The following is a 22,221-nucleotide window of genomic DNA, read 5'->3' as shown; positions in this document are numbered from 1 at the left end:
ACCCCAGATCCACCTTGTTTGAAATTCCAACTTCTTTCCTGGAAGTCTTGGCAGTGTCCATATGTTTTATACCTCTCCCACCCCCCGCCCCCCTTCCCATGCCTTCCCCCCAAAGCCCTCTCCCTCCCACAGTTCTCTCGATGTCTCCATGTCTCTCGGTCCCTGCTCTCAAATGTTGTTTGTGTCCTTCCCCCTCTCTCCCCATCTTGTCTACCGCTCCCGATGTTATTTGTTTTGTGTGTCTGTTTGTCTTTCTGTGTGATTAATGTTCGCTCTTTCACGAGCCTCGATCTTGTATACAAAAAAAAAAAAAAAAAAAAAAGTGATTCTTCACCATTGAGAGATCGGGTGAAAAGCGATAAATAATATGATATTTTAAAAAGTTCTGGACAAGTTATGACTAAACTTGGTGGATGAGGTGGTTCGGTGACAAGAATTAGCTGATTAGATTTTGGTTCAGGTCCGAATCCAGATCCGGCCTATCAGTGGGATACAAAACATAAACTGTTCAGCCTGGCGGAGATATGCGCTCTACTGAGTGCCATTCTAGTAAATAGGATGTTGGTGTATGCGGAACATGTTCCAAGGTCAAATTAAGAGTGTGGAAAAATCACTCCCTTAAAGAACACCAACCGAACATGTTGGCTTGTGAGCAAACGGGGAAAGAGTGGGAAGGTAATGGCATTTAATAAAAAATTAAAATACGTTTGAGATGCTGATGTAGGATGATCGCTCGTCATAGGATGAGATTTTCAGCCCATATGTTTGCCTTTGTCGCACGGATCAGCCGAGCTAGCGGAATATGACGAGCGACGACGCCAGGCTGAAGCAGAGGGATGTCCACTCCCTGAGCCGACCCGTGCTCGCATCCCCTTCGAGGCGTGCTTGAGTGCTTTTGCTGAACCCGAGAGTGTCGAAGAGTTCTGGAGCAGTGCTCTTCTCGCCAAGTCTACCGCAGTCAAGTAAGGAGTGGTTTTTATTTTTAGCTGTTGTTCCTTCGTTTTCTTTAAATTTTTACATCACGTTGAGGTGGCAGATGCCTTACTTTTCCCCTTTAGGAGATAAGATAATGGAGAAGGTCAGTTGAGATTATTTTAGGAATAACTTTTAGTTGAAGGGATTAATACATGAAAATGTAGTTAAATTTCGCTCCTTCGCACAACCATTCTGTTTATTACCTTCGCAAAAGCGGAAGGTTATGTTTTGATCGCTGTGTATTTATTTGTATGTCTGTGTGTGTGTGTGTATGTTATTCGCATAACTCAAAAAGTATTCAACCGAATTGCATGAAATTTGGTGGGATGATTGGTTATTATACGGGACACATTTGATTAGATTTTGGGAGCAATCGGGTCAAAGGTCAAGGTCAAGGTCACGAAAAGGTCAAAATCGTATTTTTACCATAGCTGCGGCGAAGGTATGCGCTCTACCGAGTGCCCGTTCTAGTTTCCTTTGTCTTTCCTCTGTTCACCTTGTTTATCCTCCCCCTTTTCCCCTCTTTCTGATATACGCACTCTCCCTTATACTTTCCCTTTCCTTTCTTCAGGCTGTTACATCAGATCTTCGGTTAATTGTACCTCATTTTCCTCGACAAACAATTAAAATGAGTTTATTGTTGAATGAATGAATTAATGAATGAATAGTCGTTTTAAGGCCATTTTCCCCGCTAGAGCGGGGGTTAGCCTTGCGGGGCCCCATGACAATCATGGTTCCCTGTTTGAGGCAATGTTTTTATGGCCAGATGCCCTTCCTGACGCCAACCCTTGCTCGCCTCTTACGATGCGCAGGGATACGGTGTACCTATTCTAAACCGGGGTACACACCGGGAAGTTTATTGTTAATATGACTTATTTACTAATACACCGCATATTGTCGTGTTCTGTTAAAAATTAATTGTATCCGATGTGGTGTTGCTTTTCTGTCCTTTAAAATGCTAGATTCTCCATGTTGCTTTAAACAACATAAAGTCCGAAAGGGAGACAGGTGGCAGATCCCTCCGCATAGGACCCAAAAGGGGGTTACTGTGTGCTGGTCATGTGGATTTTCGCATGTTATCATTGATCCCAGTCTCTGGTGTTGGCTTGGCGGTTAGGGTGCCGGCTTGGGATCCTAGGATCCTGGGTTCGAATCCCGGTCGATCGCTGAATTAACGCCAGGGGGGTTGACTCAGCCTGTCATCCTTCCGAGGTCGGCTAATTGAGCACCAGCTTGCTGGGATGAATGATCCCGGTGTGTACCCCGGTTTAGAATAGGTACACCGTATCCCTGCGCATCGTAAGAGCGTGACCAAGGGTTGGCGTCAGGAAGGGCATCCGGCCATAAAAACATTGCCTCAAACAGGGAACCATGATTGTCATGGGGCCCGCAAGGCTAACCCCCGCTCTAGCGGGGAAAATGGCCTTAAAATGATCATTCATTCATTCATATTCCAGTCTCTGATAGCATTCTACTTCTTCCACCATTCTACATGGCTGTGAGTGGCATTGTTGGCTGAGGGTATGGCTATGGTGCTGATGCAGTACCCCCTGTCGATTATGGCAGGAATTTGTAATTTGCTCATGGTACCAGCGATAGCATGCCTGCTGCTCTTCACAAAGGACATTGTGGGATCTTTAATGTCCACCAGTTAATGCCGGCAGATGGGACATGTAGTTCAATGTACATCCGAGGTACTTGGGCTCAGGCTTGTAATGAGCAAATGGAAAAAAAAAAAAAAAAAAAAAAACACACACACACACACACGACAGAAAGACCACCAACCTGCCTGCAGTGAGTGAGTGAAAGGCCCTTAGAATCAGCTTCATCACGGGAGATTCCAATGATTCTGAAAGCTTTGGTTTCAACAGCGTGAAGCTGAGCTAGGTGTGAGGCAGGAGCACCAGCCCAGAGTGGAGAGCAGTATTCCATTGAGCTGCGGATGAAAGCCTTGTTTGTGGTGAGGAGCTCAGGTGTGCCAAGGAAGGACTTCGCATGACGGAGGATGCCCAGTCGGCGACTGGCTTTGGAGGCCAGCTTGGAAATGTGGTTTTCCCAAGAAAGATCATGGCAGATAGTGAGACCCGAAAGCTTAAGCGACAGAACTTCTTGGAGAGGATTGTTGAGAAAGTAGATGGGAGGGTTTTCCAGACTACCTTTTCAGAGAGACATAGTGAGAGTGTGAGATTTGTCAGGATTGAAAGACATGTTCCACTTGTTTGACCAGTTTGTAATTTTGTACCTGTAATTTTGTTTTGACCAGTTAGCTCTTATATGAGCTTGTTACCCTTTTTTTGCCTCTCTTGTGTACCTTCCGCCCGATTCCTTTAGGACCACACGCTTTGCCTCCTTCCCAGAGTTCCTCGTTCTACAGGTGAAGAAGTTTACATTCGGTCTCGACTGGGTTCCCAAGAAGCTCGGTACATTTCCACCCGACCTTCCTCTTGTTTGAACCGGCACATAAGTTTAAAGGGTACAATGGGCACGATCGTTAACGTCTAATGGTGTAGTTGAAATTTGATGTTGTTATTATTTATTTATTTTTGATTATTTTGTAATCGGTCAGTTATATCCAGCAATGTCCACAAACCTTTATGCCCATCAGACATTTCAATCGACATGCCAAATGAGCTGGACTTGTCAGCGCTGCGGGGGGGTGGGCTACAGCCGGGCGAATTGGAACTGCCCGAGTTAGCACCCCCTCCGCTCGCCACCCCGGAAGAACCTAAAGGTATCCCTGGCTTCGGCAGCTGGGACGGGCATCTGATCTCTCCCTCCACCTTTCCTTCCAGTTAGTGCCTGTTTTTCCTTCTTGCCTTCCTTTCACTCGTGCTTTTCTCATTCTCTCACTCTGCACTTTTATGTGCCTTCCCAACCTTGTAAACTCTCATTTTTTCCCTCATGCTCTATTATATTGGCCTTTCCTGCTTCACTGCTCAGTCATATTCCATTCTTCATCTTTTCTTTCCTACGAATCATGTGAAACATTCTGCTCGTTCCTTTGTAACCTTCTTTCCATCAATAAACTGCTCTTATCCCCTATCCCGCTACTACTATAATGAAGTATTCATTCAGCTGAGAAAATTGCCGCAATGACCCATTGTACTCAGCTTCTCCATTTGCTGAATGATTTTGTAAGCTGCTATGTTTGCAGGATTTGCTTCCTTCCTTCCCTCTTTCCCTCTTCTTTCTCCTACATGTTATTCTGTATTTTCACTTTACTTGTTATGCCCTGTCCTGACCTTCAGCCCCAGATTTGGACGAGGTTGTTATCGGCCAGCTCGGGGAGATGGGTTTTCCTCCAGAGGCCTGCCGCAAGGCCGTCTACTTTACGGGGAACGTCGGCATTGAGCCAGCACTCAACTGGCTGATGGCACACATGGACGACCCTGGTATGGGGGTCAAATTGGACCTGTTTGCAGCTGTTAATGGAATGTTTGACAAACTTCATTGTAACACATCAGGGTGACCATCTCGTGAAGCACTTGGCTAAATGCTTATACAAGTGCTCTTTTTGTTGTCTTCTGATTGGTTGCTTGATAGCCATCACTGTCCTAATGTAGTTTTAATTTTGTAACAAACATGTGTTGTTACTCTCGTTGTTTTTCATGCCTCCGCCACCGAAGTCTGCGAAGGCATTATATTTTCGGATTATCTGTGCGTCCGTCAGTCCATGTGTCCATGATCGGCTTTTGTTACTGCACTAACTTGAGAACGGCTGAGGGGATTTAAATCAAACTTGCATGAATTATGTGCTTTGATGTGAAGATGAACTGATTTGATTTTGGGTTTAAGGGGTCAAAGGTCAGAGTCTGTCTGTAATAGGTTTTCGTTACCATGGTAACTTGACAACGACTGAAGGGATTTAAATCAAAATTGGTACAAGTATGTATAATGATGTAATAATGTGGGTGGAAGCATATCGGTCAACGTCATGACGTTGAATAGTGCCGTTCTAGTTTAATCCAGAGCTGGAATTGTCAGGCTCCAGGAAGAGGTTGATAACTCAGACTGAGAGGCCAACACCAGAAAGGAACAGAAGAATTTTGATGTATCGTGCTCTTTACAGAGCGTTGGTACTGCTGAAGCATTTCTTGGCAAGTGTTAAACTAGGTGGTTTAACATTGCCTTCCAAGCGTTGTTCATTCATGCTCTATCCTTGTAAATGCTGAGTGTCAAGCAAGGAAGCAGCACAAACCATTTTAAAGTATTTTGTACGACTCCCAGACTTGGAGCAAACGCTCAAACCATTACACCGCCAAGTGTGGTGGGTGGAGAAGAGTTAAAGACAAATAGGCAAAGGAAAGACATACCGGACAATACCTACAGACAGCACATCCAAATGAACTGTGATTGCATGCACAGAAAGTTGTATGTAGCGCCATCATTAGAAAATGGAAAGATTATGGAACTACCCAGACTCTTCCTCGAGCTGGCCGTCCGACTAAACTGAGCAACCAGGCAAAGAGGACTTTGATCAGGGAGGTGGCCAAGAACCCAATGACCACTCTGACAGAACTACAGAGTTCCTTGGCTGAGATGGGAGAACGTGCCAGGAGGACAACGGTCTGTGCAGCACTTCACAAATCTAGGCTTTTGGGAGAGAGGCCAGACGGAAGCTGCTCCTGAGAAAAAGTCACATGACAGCACACCTGGAGTTTGCAAAAAGGCATGCGAAAGACTGAGAACACGAGGCAAAAGATTCAGTGGTCTGATAAGAAGATTTAACTCTTTGGCCTGAGTGCAAAGCGCGACGTTTGGTGGAAACGGAGCACAGCTCATCACCCATCTAACACTATCCCTACCATGAAGCATGTTTGTGGCAGCATCATGCGGTGGGGATGCTTTTCAGCGGCAGGGACTGGGAGACTTGGAAAGATAGAGGGAACAATGAATGGATACAAATATAGGCAAATCTTTGAGGAGAACCTGCTTCAGAGTGCAAAAGATCTTAGAATGTGGTGAAGAATTCCAACTTTCTCCAACAGGAGAATTACTCTCCAACAGGAGAATGACCCCAATCATGCAGCCAAAGCAACACTGGAATGGCTTCAGAACAAGAACGTGAAAGTCCTTAAGTGGCCCAGCCAGAGCCCAGACTTGAATCCCATTGAGAGTCTGTGGAAAAACTTGAAGATTGCTGGTCACTGACGTCCAACCCATCCCCATCCAACCTGACAGATCTTGAGCAAATCTGAAAGGAAGAATCGGAGAAACTCCCCACATCCAGATGTGCGAAGCTGATACAGACATGCCCAAGAAGACGCTAAGCTGTAATCACTGCCAAAGGTGTTTCTACGAAGTATTGATTCATGGGGTTGAATACTTATGTAAATTAGATATTTCTGTATTTCATTTTTAATTATTTTGTAAGAATTTCTAAAAATAAAATAAAATTAAAAAAATTACACTTTGTCATTATGGGGTATTATGATCAGTGACAAAAAGTCTCAATTTAAGCCATTCTAAATTCAGACTGTAACACAACAAAATGTGAAAAATGTCGAGGAGTGTGAATACTCTGAAAGTGCTGTAAGATAGGGTGAGTGGAAAGTGTTGGAGGAGAGTGGAGAGTCATACGATGATCCGTATGATGATGATGTGGTGGGGGTGGTGGTGGTTGTCACTACATTTTTGGTGTGATATCCGTTTCTGAGTTGTGCCTCAGTTTCGGTATAGAATTGGGAACCATTTGTACCTGTGCTTAACGCCATTAAGGAATGAGCTGTTCGTAAAGTTGACTCTTCTTTCCTCACATTCATTGATGCAAGTCGCTCGGCTGTCTCCTACCCCCACCTCATCTCATCGCAGACTTCGCCAGCCCTCTACTCGTGACTGGTTCAGGAGCGACGTCTCCATCTGCCGGTTCGAGGACCCCTCAAGGACCCCCGCCTCCCGAGGAGAGCATTTCTATGATCGTCTCCATGGGCTTTACACAAGAGCAGGCCGTTAAGGCTCTCCGTGCTACGGTGAGAGTTTTGAAAGCCGTGTTTTGTTTTCGTTAATTTTTTTTTTTTTTACCATGGCCAACACTTTGCCGTTTACATTTTGTTTGGTTATTTATTTATTTATTTACCATGGCTTACAACTTTCTGTTTGCATTTTATTGTTTCCTTTATTTTTTTTTACCATGGCCGACCTGTCCTTTTAACATCTGCATTTCATTGTTTGTTTACTTATTTATTTATTTATTACCATGGCCGACATTTTGCTGTTTGTATTTTATCTTTTTCTCCCCAGCGATTATCGGGACATTCCCACCGACTGGAGTTTTGCCTCAAAATAAGAGGTTGTATTTCAGAAGCACATCCGCATTTATCAAAATAAGGCAAAGTAATATTGTTTATTTCGTTTTCACCAAATTCTTCCGGTTTAAAAAAAAATCTTCTGAACAAGAAGCTGGAGAACTGTTGCTTTCTCCGGATTATTATTAGCCCTTCCCTTGCACTGCCGGAGACGGGATTTTGCAATCGTGTGTGTGTGTGTAATAATATGTGTGTGTGTGTGTGTGTGTGTGTGTGTGTGTGTGTGTGTGTAATAATATACACGTGTGTGTGTGTGTGTGTGTAATAATATACGTGTGTGTGTGTAATAATATACACGTGTGTGTGTGTGTGTAATAATATACACGTGTGTGTGTGTGTGTGTAATAATATACGTGTGTGTGTGTGTGTGTGTGTGTGTGTGTGTGTGTGTGTGTGATAATATCCACGTGTGTGTGTGTGTATGTATGTGTGTGTGTGTAATAATATACACGTGTGTGTGTGTAATAATATACACGTGTGTGTGTGTAATAATATACACGTGTGTGTGTGTGTGTGTGTGTGTGTGTGTGTGTGTGTGTGTAATAATATCCACGTGTGTGTGTGTATGTATGTGTGTGTGTGTGTAATAATATACACGTGTGTGTGTGTAATAATATACACACGTGTGTGTGTGTATGTATGTATGTGTGTGTGTGTGTGTGTGCGTGCGCGCATGGCCCCATGTCCATGCTGTAACTTTTTTTTTTTACCATTTGAACTTTTATTTTCAAATGTTCAACAAAGCTTTCTCATGAGAATATGGAGAAGACAAATTAATAATTTTCTCAAAAGGTCAAAGGTTAGCATCACATAAAATGGTCCATTTTCATGCGATTGACTTGAAATTGTGAGCATTTGCATATTAGGTCATTGAATTGGTTCACCAATCAAAATTTATAAGCCGATTGTTTTTGTTTTTTTTGGATCAAACAGTCAAGGTTGCCTAAAATCATCAATTTTTTATTTATTTCATTTTATCGCTGTTTTTGTCGTGTTTCACATACGGAAGAAGTCTGATGAGAAAGGGAACGTGGATGGGGTTTGCATTTTCAGATTCATTCTTGTTATTTGTCCCCTACCTGGAGGCAGCATCAACGCTCTGTAACAGAGTAAGGTACATCAGAATCAGGGTTCCTCCTTTCAACTCTCGGTTTCAACTCTCAAGCCCGAGTTACTTCTGCCACTGATGGTGGATGGAGGTTGTGTTTTCACTCCTGTCTGCTTGTTGTGAGCAGGATATCTCAAAAAGTTATGGACGGATTCGGACAAAACATTGTGGACAAGTTGGGTTTGTGATTAGGAAGAATTTATTAGATTTTGGTGAAGATCCAGATCTGGATACGATGATTTATTTTATCTCAACTCGAGCTTATGGGATGGCGCGTCGTCCATCCGTCTGTCCGTCCGGCCATAAACACTTGCAACTTCTTCTCCTAAATTGCGGATGGGATTGTGCCCAAACTTGGCTAAACTACTATGATTGTGACCAAACTTAGCTAAAACTTGACCACAACCTCCATCACACGTGATGTACCAACATTTGTTCATGGCCTTTAAAGTTTTACGATTATGTTAGTACGATTGTACATGCTGCCCTGTCTCCTAGCAACCAATGAAATTGGTTTAAAATACCAGGTTACTGTTTAAAATACATTTAGTCAGTGTAGGATACTGCTCTATTTTACCAGATGAGCACCCAAGGGTATTGCCCCCTATTTTTCATTTAATAATTGATTTTTCACCATTGAGAGATCGGGTCAAACGATATATATCACGATATTTGAAAAAGTTGGGGATGGATTCTGACGAAACTTGGTGGATGAGTTAGTTAGATGACGCAAAAAAGCAAAAAATAAAAAAAACAAGCGATTACATTTTGGTTCAGGTTCGGATGCAGATCCTGATATCAGTGGGATACGGTATTTGATCGATCACATCTTTGTTTTTGCTTTTGTTGATGCTTTCATTTTGATGCACTGGACTGGCAGGATAGCTCTGAAGTAGCGTGCATACTCACCTTTGACTCACCTTTGAGTTGTCTCATCCTGGTTTGATTCTCAACCCAATGATATATTTTGCCCATGGTGTTTCACAGGCAGGGCGTAGCATCATTCAGGGGCGCCGTCTCCCGGAGATTAAACTGAGACACTCTGCTATCACAACTCTTCTGACAGAGGAAAATAAAAGATCGCTTTTCATACAATCTGTAACCTGAAGATCCAAGACATTTTTTTTTTTTTTTTTGTTGTATACTGAATCGAGGCTCGTGGAAGAGCTACCATTTATTTCACAAACAAATCAACCAGACAAACAAAGAGGGAGCGGAGGGAGGGAAAGAGGAAAAAGAGGGAGCGGAAGACAAGATGGGGAGAGAAGGGGAAGCACACAAACACAACATTTGAGAGCAGGGAGAAGTGTGGGAGGGAGAGGGCTTGGGGGGAGGAGGCGTGGGAAGGAAGGGGGGGGGGGGGGAGGAGAGGTATAAAACACAAGGGGACCGAAATTAGCGGGGGTAGAAAAGATCAAGGTTTTGGATGGGGGAGGATAAGAGATGGTGGTGAACAGTTGTTTTAAAGACCTGGAGGGTGGAGTGGGATTGAAGAGAGTGAGGGAGTTTGTTCCAGAGGCGGGAGAAAAGAGGAATGAAGGAGAAAGAGTTTAAAGTAAGACATGTTTAATGTCTTCGTTTCCCATTGCTGGAACCCTCAACAAATCCCAGAATCCTGCTCAAACCTACAGGGGGCACTGCCTCAGTAACACTGCTGAATCCACCAGAAATGATGTGACTAGCAGCTTCGAGTATCATATGCTCGGATTGTATGTTGTTGTAATTTTTGTGCTATTTACACCACGTTTAATGTCTGCATTAAGAACAACAATCTGGAACGTGCAGCCGACTGGATCTTCAGCCATGCGGATGAGCTTGATGCTGAGATCTCTATGGAGACGTCCGACCCCCCCAGCCGGACCGACTCGGTAGCTGAAGCCACACCTGTTGGGCCGAGTGTGCGGGATGGTGCAGGAAGTAAGTGTACAGTCTGCATCTTTCTTTGGCTGTGTTGCACATCTTCATTACAAGTTGTATGTCGTGTTACTCGTTGCGCTGATCGCTCGCACTTCGACCCAAATTATCTTGGGAAATGTGTATCCAAAAGCACTGTTCTCTGAGTGAGGGGTTGTTATCCAATCTGTGATGCTCACCTCCACTCATTCATTCCTTTTTCTTTCCCATCTATGGAACCAACTTCCACATTCTCTTAAATCTCATTCTTCCCTGCACGGCTTCAAGACAGCATGGCATGCACGGCTTTAGGGGGTAAAATAAATTGATGGTCCCAGAAGGTGGGGGATGATCCCAATTCTCTTCATATAAACGTGTATTGTATAGCCCCACCTGGCAGAGGCCCGTATTGCAAGTTATAAGTCGTAATAATGTGGGAATTAACCCGTCCGTAATAATGTGGGATTTAACCCATCCGTAATAATATGAGAATTAACCCGTCCGTAATAATATGAGAATTAAGCTGTCTATAATAATATGGGAATTAACCCGTCCGTAATAATATGAGAATTAAGCTGTCCGTAATAATATGGGAATTAACCCGTCCGTAATAATATTGGAATTAACTCGTCCGTAATAATCTGAGAATTAACCCATCTGTAATAATATGGGAACTAACCCATCCATAATAATATGGGAATTAACCCATCCGTAATAATATGGGATTTAACCCATCCGTAATAATATGAGAATTAACCCGTCCGTAATAATATGAGAATTAAGCTGTCCGTAATAATATGGGAATTAACCCGTCCGTAATAATATGAGATTTAACCCGTCCGTAATAATATGAGAATTAAGCTGTCCGTAATAATATGGGAATTAACCCGTCCGTAATAATATGAGATTTAACCCGTCCGTAATAATATGAGAATTAAGCTGTCCGTAATAATATGAGAATTAAGCTGTCCGTAATAATATGAGAATTAACCCGTCCGTAATAATATGAGAATTAAGCTGTCCGTAATAATATGAGAATTAACCCGTCCGTAATAATATTGGAATTAACTCATCCGTAATAATCTGAGAATTAACCCATCTCTAATAAAATGGGAATTAACCCATCCATAATAATATGGGAATTAACCCATCCGTAATAATATGGGATTTAACCCTTCCGTAATAATATGAGAATTAACCCGTCCGTAATAATATGAGAATTAAGCTGTCCGTAATAATATGGGAATTAACCCGTCCGTAATAATATGAGATTTAACCCGTCCGTAATAATATTGGAATTAACCCGTCTGTAATAATATGGGCATTAACCCGTCCGTAATAATATGGGAATTAACCCGTCCGTAATAATATGGGAATTAACCCGTCCGTAATAATATGGGAATTAACCCGTCCGTAATAATATGGGAATTAACCCGTCCGTAATAATATGAGAATTAACCCATCCGTAATAATATGGGAATTAACCTGTCCGTAATAATATGAGAATTAACCCGTCCGTAATAATATTGGAATTAACTCATCCGTAATAATCTGAGAATTAACCCGTCCGTAATAATATGGGAATTAACCCGTCCGTAATAATATGGGAATTAACCCGTCTGTAATAATATGGGCATTAACCCGTCCGTAATAATATGGGAATTAACCCGTCCGTAATAATATGGGAATTAACCCGTCCGTAATAATATGGGAATTAACCCGTCCGTAATAATATGGGAATTAACCCGTCCGTAATAATATGGGAATTAACCCGTCCGTAATAATATGGGAATTAACCCGTCCGTAATAATGTGAGAATTAACTCGTCTCTAATAATGTGGGAATTAACCTGTGCTTATGGACGGCTTCTTTACTGGTGTTTCTTAATTCTCTTTCTGATTCGTTTTCCTTCAGAATACCAACTCTTTGCCTTCATAAGTCATATGGGCACATCCACCATGTGCGGCCATTACGTGTGCCACATACGCAAGGACGGCAGGTATGGCAGACCATGGAATCGACGCTCGAAACAACGAAACGCATTTTGTTTTTAGCTGTTGGCCAGTGATTTAACGAAGTGAGCTGATCTATTGTGTCATCTCATTTAGGTGGGTGATCTACAATGACCAGAAGGTCGCGGCATCAGAGAAACCACCCAGAGACCTCGGATACATGTATTTCTACCAGCGACTTCCCAGTTAACAAGACGGATTAGACTGGCGAGTGGTTGTGAGGTGGCCCACGTGTGCTGTGTATACAAGGAACTTTTCAGCAGAATGCTCGTTTTCTTCATCTTCCACGTAGCCACGAAACCTCTTCGCTTTCCCTACCCAGCCCTTTTGTCACGTGTCACTGTCTGGGGTGAAACCTGCCTTCATCCTGTGCCATTCTTGTTTCTGTATGCACACTATGGCTCGTTGGGTTTATTTGTAATTTTTTTTTGCTTTGCAATCATTTCCGATGTGTGCGACATATACACGGACACTCACAAGCTAAACTGTGTTCTGCGTGTTCTTTTTGAGTGAAATGTGCTTCAAGAGACATTGTATTTCTGGCTTCTTCGAACAGCTCTTGCCCCTCCACTCTCCGATGAATGGATTCCTTGTGCTGGTAGCAGTGGTGCTGCACGCATTTATCCTGGAAATGAAGGGTGCCCCGGAAGTGCCAGCTGAGTTAAATAGCAAGAGATGGTGCTCGACGATGAGCCGAACAAGTAGCTTCTTTGAAGGTTTAAAATTAGGGGAATGGGGGGATTGGCGTTCGTGACGGATTTGAATTTTTCTGTCTTTAAAGCTGCTTTGCTGACAAAAACAAAGTACGGTACAGTAAATTATTTTAAAGTTGTGCACAATTTTGTTTTGAAATTTATTTTTTAAGATACGGATTTAAAGTTGGATCCTGTGTGGGTAACGTTGAACATTTTGTACCGGTCCCAAACTGCCTTGCCATGCAAAAGCATCCAATGACATCCGGGAAGTGTAGACCGGCACGATCCATTTTCTCCATTTTGGTTTCGCCCAACAGGTGGCAAAACCACGCGGTTCGGTCCCCTCGCCGACGGCGAATTTGGCTTTGCGTCGCAATGTTTCAGGCTTGTATTAAAACAGGCCTTGTAACGTTACCTTGTGTGAGATGCAATTAATCGTCAATCGGTAAGTCTCCGGCTTTTCATGCAAGGAGTTAATAAACAAGTGTACTTATCGGGTAACAAATATGGGGGCCAACGGTCACGTCACGGTCTCATCGATCATCCCTATGGTGACTTTGCATCCATTGAGGTCCGGAACTGTTTGCTGCTCACTGCGTAAGGGTCAGGGTGTTTGGACTCTTCCTTGTATGCTTACTCAGGTCGAGGTTCTTCATTCAGGTGGTGTAGAAGCTCCTACTAATGACGCTTGGAGAAAGCGACGGTCCAGTCATGGAAGCATCCTGCAAGCCGGGCGGTGTTTCGAATGAAAGGGTTCAGGTGGATTCACAAAGGTCATTCAAATTGGCACGTGACAGATTTCACTCACATGGCTGTTGCTTCACATGCAAGTACATATATTGTGAATGTGTCACATGGTTCTTCTCAAACACAATAATTTATCTTCCATAAAACAGTTTAAAATTGTCCTTTCATGAAACCAAGGATTTTAAAAGTTACATTTTGGCCTTAAAGTTGTCTTCCGAACACTCGGATAATTAAATTATGTGGAAATCAAAGTTTCCCATCACAGTTTTTTTTTTTTTTTTTTGTAAATACAGAATCGAGGCTCGTGAAAGAGCTAACATTTATCACACAAATCAAACAAACAAACAAAGTATATAAAAAGGGGAGCGGTAGACAAGATGGGGAGAGAAGGGGAAGCACATAAACACAACATTTGAGAGCAGGGACATCGGGAGATCTGTGGGAGCGAGAGGACTTGGGGGGGGGGGGGGGGGGGGGGGAGAGAAGTATAAACCACAAGGACTTTCAGGAAAGAAGTTGGTATTTCAAAAAAGTGTATCTGGGGTGAATTAGCGGGCGTAGAAAAGATCAAGGTTTTGGATGGGGGATGATAAGAGATGGTGGTGAACAGCTGTTTTAAAGACCTGGAGGGAGGAGTGGGATTGAAGGGAGTGAGGGAGTTTGTTCCAGAGGTGGGAGAAAAGAGGAATGAAGGACTGAAGGTGAGCAGAGAGTCTTAATTTTGGCAGTTTAACCATAAGAGGGTTGCAGGCAGATCTTGTGCGACCTGTAGGAATATGAGGGGGACAGAGCCCAGAGAGAGCTGGGGGAGCAAGGCCAGAGAGGAGTCGGTAGAAGACGGAAAGACCACCAACCTGCCTGCGGTGAGTGAGTGAGAGGCCCTTGGAGTTAGCTTCATCGCGGGAGATTCCAATGATTCTGAACGCTTTGGTTTCAACAGCGTGAAGACGAGCTAGGTGTGAGGCAGGAGCACCAGCCCATAGGGGAGAGCAGTATTCCATTGAGCTGCGGATGAAAGCCTTGTATGTGGTGAGGAGCTCAGGTGTGCCAAGGAAGGACTTCGCACGACGGAGGATGCCCAGTCGGCGACTGGCTTTGGAGGCCAGATTTGAAATGTGGTTTTCCCAGGAAAGATCATGGCAGATAGTGAGACCCAAAAGCTTGAGTGACAAAACTTCTTGGAGAGGATTATTCAGAAAGTGGATGGGAGGGTTGTCCAGTCGGTCTTTTCGGAGAGACATAGAGTGTGAGATTTGTCATTCTCCAAAACCTAAATTTTTAACTTGCATGAATTTATTAATAATTTAGTTTGTTTGTGGAACCAGACCTCACCAAAGAGGAAGTACCGTACTTTTTCCTCTTCTCCTTTCCTCTCTCCCATCCTCCCATATTCCCTCCCTTACCCCTTCCCTCTTCTCCTCCTCCCCTTGTTTGATTATTCGTTACTTGCGAAATCGAAGCTTCACAAATATGGTCTGTTTGTCAATCACCTGCAGGTCACAATTGTTCACAAAATTTAACCACCTGGTAGAGGTAGCCACAAGGTAGAAGCCTATGGGTTTTGTTTTGTTTTTCGGTCAAGTCAAGATCACATGAATCGTCAATTTTCATCCAATTGACTTTATATCTATAAAATAAAAATGAAAAACCAATGAAGCCATGGTCGACCCACGTGACTATCTATATATAATGGAGCAAGTGTATTTTTTATAATTATGTTGAAAGCTCCAGTCACGGACTATATTGTAATCGAGGCCAGGCCTTAAATAAAAGAAGTGCATCAACAAATAAGAAAGAGAGAGAGAGAAGGAAGGAGAAGGTGAGGAGTGAAAATGAGTGAAAAGTGTATGATGTTTGTTTGAGAGAAAGAGAAGTTGAAGCGAGCCCGGTACATATAGTTTGAGTTACACAGACCATCGACCCTGACTCGGAGAGTGTAAGATGGTTCCGGGCACCACTTTAACACTCCTAAGTCACAACGGTAGTACGACTGAGCGGTTGCTGTCTACAACCTTCGACTTAAAAAATCGGTCCAACCGGATGGGTGTTTTTTTAGGAGACACCATCTCCTTACTGGATGGCTGTTGGTTCACGGAGGGAGCTCACCTCCGCCCCTTGACAGGTATTGCTTTTAGTCCTGCAGGTGTCACGGTCACCCTCCCCACTATCAAAGGTAGTCTGTTTAGTCGCCGAATACCCGACCATATGGTAGGTAGCATTGGGTATGTCCAGAACCTCCTAACCCACGTGACTGTCTCCTAATTACATTTCCTGATTGAACGTCATTTGCACAATGACTGTCTATTAATTACGTACTATTGGAATGTACCTTTTCGACTGCTCCAGCATGTCGACCCCATCAGATATTTTAGACCTTCACACTCCTTGACCCCTTAGACACCCAACTACTATTGGAGCATACCCTTTGGACCCCTGAGACTCCATAAACCCTTTTTGCACTTTAGACCCCTAACTAGTTTTGCAGTTTGCAACATACCCCTTTCGACCTTTAGATGCACACCATGCAAACATGTATAGAGTCTTTTGGCAAAGACTATGTAGTGAAAATCAGAATCAAAGACCTCGCTTATATGAGGCTTTATTACAATCGACCAGGTGCATCGAAACATAACACAAGATCATACTATTAGTTTTACATAATACACACAAAGCATCCAGACTAATCTAAAACGGAAGCAGGTATTTCCACACATTTCCACACAGCATGATTAATCACTCTTACAGAGCTCAACGTGTCATAGCAGCACAAATGGCAGAAACTCTCTCTCACAGCTGGTTACATATGCAAATCCGCCCACCTCAGCACGAACCGCCCCTGTCAGACAGTTATGTGTATTACGTCCGTAACAGGCCCTCCTTCATCCGATCCATCACATTCTCCCTCTCTTAAGAATTCTGCTAAAAGGGCTCATATCCGAAGCGGGTCGGTGGTTGACAAAGCCAGCCGCCGCACGTGCGGTACGCGCCGTCATTTCCATAACCACTGGTTCTAGGCATTGACCGCTCTCCATCGCCCGGCGATCTTAGACCAGAATCCGGCGAGTCCGCTGCCTGAGGCAAGGGAGACATGCTTTCATAATTAAAGGCAGCGCCACCCCCAGTCGGCTCATCAGGCCGCGAGTCTGCCCGGCCGGGGGTGGTCGAGTCGGCTTCGGTTTCGTCCATCTCTCCACAAGGAGCCAAATGCCAAAGTGGCACCGTGGTTTCTCGGCCGTCGGCCAACCGCATGTGAGCGTATTGCGGATTTTCTTCCAGTATGTCTACTCGGTCAGCAAGTGGTTCATATTTGCTTTGACGAACCGTGTGTTTTAGCAGTGCAGGTCCAGGCTCAGCTGACCATGAGGGTAAGGGATGAGCGCTGGAACCACGACGTGGGTTCTGGGAGAATCACTCATGAGGGGTGGCATTAGTGGAAGTGCACAGAAGGGAGAGGATTGCATGCAGTGATTCCGGAAGCACCCGGTCCCACATCGTCGGGGCTAAGCCGCGGGTACGCAAAACCATCGTAACAGTCCTCCAGATAACACCTGTGTATCTTTTGATTTCTCGTTCCATTGGGGGTTTTCGGCGGTGGTGTGGCTGGAGGCGATGCCACATTCAAAGAGAAATTGCTTAATCTCCCGAGACATAAAAGCAGTCCCACGGTCACTATGCACAAACGCCGGATACCCGAACATCAGGAACAGTTGCCTAAAGCAGTGGATTGCTGACAGGGAAGACGTGTCAGCGCATGGAAATCACGAGTACTTGTCCACTATTGTCAGCATGTACCGATTATCGGGCAGATGCCCCTTGAAATCGACATCCAGGTGCTCCCAGGGTCTACCGGTATGTATGAGCGTGGCCATCGCAGGCTGGTAGAAACTCGGTTTTCGTTCTGCACAAACCCTGCAGGTTTTACATAACTGACGTATCTCATCCACGGAGAAAGGTTGGTTCTTACTCCTAACAAAGTGGACCATGCGCGTCACGCCAGGGTGACAGAGCGTCACGTGGATATTCCGGAGGTCGCCGACAGTCATCCCAGCACAGACGGTTCTGGAGCGCATCAGCCGCGTGGTTGTGCATTCCCGGCCTGTACTTAATTCCGAAGCAATAGTCAGCCAATTCTTTGCGCCAGCGAGCAATCAACGTACACTAATACATCTTTCACTTGTTCCTTTATCAGTCTCGTCTATAGCAATCTGGAAGCACGCCACGCCGTTTGTAACTGAACGGAATTCTTCGGAATCGATACAACCGCTGGCCAGACTCGAAGGCCGTATAGGGTCAGTCGGCAGCGCGTATCGGAATCTGTTAATACGCGCTTCTTAGGTCGAGCGTGCTGAATACTCTATACTTCGATACCGCCTGAACCATATCCTCCATTCTGGGCAGCGGGCATGCATCGAGTTGAGTGAAATGGTTAATAGTTTGGGAGTAGTCCACGACCATGCGTTTACGATGGTTCGGGCTGTCGGTGACCAGCACTTGTGCGTGCCAAGGTGAACGGCTGGGTTCGATGATACCTTCGTGCAAAAGGCGTTTAGTTTCCGTGGCTATAAAGAGTGCATCCGACTGGGAATACCGTCTAGATTTCACGATGACCAGATGACAATTAGCAGTTAAGCTCGGGAATAGGCAAGGCGGGTCGACAGCTATCTCGGTGAGGGCGCAAACTGGGCCCGGCTCGGTGCCCACGGATAGTGTGTGTGTGTACCGCCGAACTGCATCTCCAAGCGTTTGTGCCAATTCAAAAAACCGTGACCCAGGAGGACGTCGGAGCAGAGGTTAGGGAGAACAAGCAACTTAACATTACAGCAAGTAACATTGTTAGCAACTATCTCAACCACACACTCTGCGTGATCGCTGCCATAGGGCTAACGAGGCCATGTACATGCGCTGAGTTGAGGCGGCTGGAGTCCACCCGAATCGCTGCACGTGACGAGGGCTGATGTAGCACCGACCTCTCCCCGTGTCGATCAAAGCTTCCACCGATTGGCCGTTGATTTCGACCCGCACCAAGGCACGAGCGAGGCCGATCGGAGCTCTTCGGAGTTCCCGTCGACAAGCGCGTGCCAGCGAGCGTCACACGCTTGGTCTTGGGGGCGAGACAGACTTTGGCAAAATGCCCTCGCTTCCCGCAATTATGGCACACCGTCCCCTTAGCAGGGCAAATTGATTGAGGATGTCGGCGATTGCAGCAGAAAAAGCATTTGCTGGTCGGACCAGTGGGCGAGGTCACGGCGGCCGCACTTGGCTCGTTCTCCTCCTCATCGGAGTATCCCCTTGTAACGCCCGATGACTGGCAGCTCGAGCAGGCACTCGCCCGGCGTCAGCTTCTGGGTCGCCGCGATCGTGCGTACGTATCGTATCGGAAGCAGTTGCACTTGCAGCTGTGAAGGGCCGACCGTATGAGTCGGATATGGCCTGAGCCGACTGTAGAACACGAGCTTGGTCGAATGCCGTTTGGAATTCCAGCGTCTCGTTCTGAAGCAAGCATTGCCTGATGGCAGAAGATTGCAGACCCGTAATAAAGGCATCGCATATCATATCATCAGTGTACTGCAAAGCCGTGCAATCCTGGGCAAGCTGTCATAAGGCCTGGCCGTATTGATGCATGGACTCCGAGCTTTCCTGCCGGTGTGTCGCCAGTAAATGCCGAGCGTACACTGTACTGCGCCGTTTTATGTAGAGGGCTTCCAAGGCGTCCACAGCTTCGGTGTGCAGCAGGTGATGTATCTATAGATGACATGAGAGACGTTGCTAGATAATACGTCGAGTTTCTGAGCCTCCGTAATGTCTGGCACCAGCTCACTAAAAAGTCAAAGAGAATTGAGCCAGTGGTTCAGCTGATCAGCAGCGTCCAGCACGTTCGGATCCCCGGAGAAGCGCTCCAACCGAATCAAAATCCATACATCGGAGGTCGTCCCAAAGGTCGATTGCAATAAATTGTGGTGAAAATCAGTCAAAGACCTCGCTTCTATGAGGCTTTATTGCAATCGACCAGGTGCATCTATACATAACACAAGATCATACTATTAGTTTTACATAATTGTTACGGATTCGTCACTTCCGTTGTGGTGGTTTGCATCCACTGTAAATATTTCCGATTCCATGTATTATTATTGTGGTCATTTAAAGGGAATAGATATTTCTAGTTTCAAAAGTTAAAAGTTCGCTCAAGCTTTTGGGTCTCACTATCTGCCATGATCTTTCTTGGGAAAACCACATTTCCAAGCTGGTCTCCAAAGCCAGTCGCCGACTGGGCATCCTCCGTCGTGCGAAGTCCTTCCTTGGCACACCTGAGCTCCTCACCACATACAAAGCTTTCATCCGCAGCTCAATGGAATACTGTTCTCCCCTATGGGCTGGTGCTCCTGCCTCACACCTGGCTCGGCTTCACGCTGTTGAATCCAAAGCTTTCAAAATCATTGGAATCTCCCGCGATGAAGCTATCTCTGAGGGCCTTTCACTCACTCACCGCAGGCAGGTAGGTGGTCTTTCTGTCTTCTACCGACTCCTCTCCGGCCTTGCTCCCCCAGCTCTCTCTGTGCTCTGTCCCCCAAATATTCCTACAGGTCGCACAAGATCTGCCAGCAACCCTCTGATGGTTAAACTGCCGAAATCTCGGCTCTCTGCTCACCTTCACTCTTTCATTCCTCTTTTCTCCCGCCTCTGGAACAAACTCCCACACTCCCTTCAATCCCTCTCCTCCCTCCAGGTCTTTAAAACAGCTGTTCACCACCATCTCTTATCTTCCCCCATCCAAAACCTTGATCTTTTCTACCCCCACTAATTCACCCCAGATCCACCTTGTTTGAAATTCCAACTTCTTTCCTGGAAATCCTGGCAGTGTCCATATGTTTATACCTCTCCCACCCCCCCCCCCCTTCACATGCCTCCCCCCCAAAGCCCTCTCCCTCCCACAGATCTCTCGATGTCTCCATGTCTCTCGGTCCCTGCTCTCAAATGTTGTGTTTGTGTCCTTCCTCCTCTCTCCCCATCTTGTCTACCGCTCCCGATGTTATTTGTTTTATGTGTCTGTTTGTCTTTCTGTGCGATTAATGTTTGCTCTTTCACGTGCCTCGATCTTGTATACAAAACAAAACAAAACAAAACAAAACAAAAAAAAAGAAGTTAATGTTAAAAGAAACAGGAAACCGGATCGGGAACCGGACGACAAACCGGAAGAAGACGAGGAGAAAGTCGGCGGAGTGAGTGAAGTCGGAGAAGATGCGAGTCGTTTCTTCGTCCAGAGCGAACGTTGTCGAGCAAGAGTCACGAGTGAACTTTGGGTTTCCTGGAAAGGGATTCCTGCGATAGGGTTGTTATCGCTGTGACTGATCAACCTGCGTGTCAGGTTTGGTGTTGGATTCCGAGGAATCATCGTCATGTCATTATGTCTCGAGTACGAGCCTTCGGCCATTTTGACTCGCGCGCTTTGCTCATCGCGAAAGGTCTTTGCTTCGCGTCAGTCGTTTTCACCATTCAGACGTCTATCTGGGATGTGTGTGTGCAACGCGAATTTTGAAGACAAACCTGAGGTTCGCCGATTTGGAGCGGTAAAACATTCATACCCGAGAGGGTGAATTTCCCAGTCGCATTGAGTGCGCCTTTTCGCAGCTGTTGGCCGCGTGACCCTTTTCTGCCGCTTTGGCCGCGTACGCCTTTGTGCAATTTTGGCGGCGTGACTGGGCCTGTCATCTGAACGGGATTCGGGTTTGGATTCGACATCTTTCTGACGATTGCTGGAGGGGATCAACTTGAGCTCGAAGACGGGAATATAGTGACATTGGGGAATGTTCTTTTTTCACTCACTTGGAGCACAGTGAGTTACCTGATATTAGCTGATGGTACCATCATAAGATATATGTTGATTGTACTTTTGATTGCTATCATTGTTGTACTGTTATTCGTGTGATCTTAATACAATATTTGTTTGTGAGTAACAATTGGGGTGGCTTCTCCATTGATCTTTGACATACAGAATAACACATTTTTCTGCCGTGACTCCTCTCGGGGCTCGGAGGTACATCGTGACCAGGGGGTCGGGGAGGAGCACATAACATAATACACGCAAAGCATCCAGACTAATCTAAAACGAAAGCAGGCATTTCCACACTACTAAACAGCATGATTAATCACTCTTACCGAGCTCAACGTGTCATAGCAGCACAAATGGCAGTAACTCTCACAGCTGGTTACATACGCAAATCCGCCCACCTCAGCACGAACCGCCCCTGACAGACAGTTATGTGTATTACGCCCGCAACTTGCCCTCCTTCGTCCGATACATCACAGACTATATATTTTTTTATGTGCAATCTCGAGCCACTAAGCAACTGATGTCCAAACCGGGGGATTGTAGGTGGGTGTGGGATTTCATCCTCACCAACTGGCACACTCCGTTCACCCTGTCGTGGCCCTCAGCATCAAAACTCGATTTAAAGGCTATGGCCACCTTGTAAGGGGATGTTGGGACT

The 22,221-nt window shown here is 45.3% G+C and overlaps 1 protein-coding gene across 4 annotated transcripts in view; it reads left to right on the top strand.

Annotated features, from left to right (window-relative positions):
- The window catches only part of LOC137429021 (ubiquitin carboxyl-terminal hydrolase 5), a 119,846-nt gene extending 105,847 nt beyond the window's left edge, over nucleotides 1-13,999 (top strand). For 2 of the 4 annotated variants that reach the window (XM_068119013.2, XM_068119012.2), the window contains 8 exons: nucleotides 788-962; nucleotides 3,307-3,395; nucleotides 3,581-3,766; nucleotides 4,224-4,367; nucleotides 6,787-6,944; nucleotides 10,152-10,305; nucleotides 12,196-12,280; nucleotides 12,390-13,999. In XM_068119013.2, the coding sequence (XP_067975114.2) occupies nucleotides 788-962; nucleotides 3,307-3,395; nucleotides 3,581-3,766; nucleotides 4,224-4,367; nucleotides 6,787-6,944; nucleotides 10,152-10,305; nucleotides 12,196-12,280; nucleotides 12,390-12,483 (1,085 nt within the window). In that variant the 3' untranslated portion in view covers nucleotides 12,484-13,999. The remainder of the gene's footprint in view (nucleotides 1-787; nucleotides 963-3,306; nucleotides 3,396-3,580; nucleotides 3,767-4,223; nucleotides 4,368-6,786; nucleotides 6,945-10,151; nucleotides 10,306-12,195; nucleotides 12,281-12,389) is intronic. The other 2 variants (XM_068119015.2, XM_068119014.2) reach the window with 1 other exon arrangement.
- The last annotated feature ends 8,222 nt before the right edge of the window (nucleotides 14,000-22,221 follow it).

The sequence above is a fragment of the Myxine glutinosa genome, chromosome 6 (genome assembly GCF_964187855.1).
Source record: "Myxine glutinosa chromosome 6, kmMyxGlut1.1, whole genome shotgun sequence".
Classification (NCBI taxonomy): domain Eukaryota; kingdom Metazoa; phylum Chordata; class Myxini; order Myxiniformes; family Myxinidae; genus Myxine; species Myxine glutinosa.
This window is presented reverse-complemented; position numbering and strand designations above follow the sequence as displayed.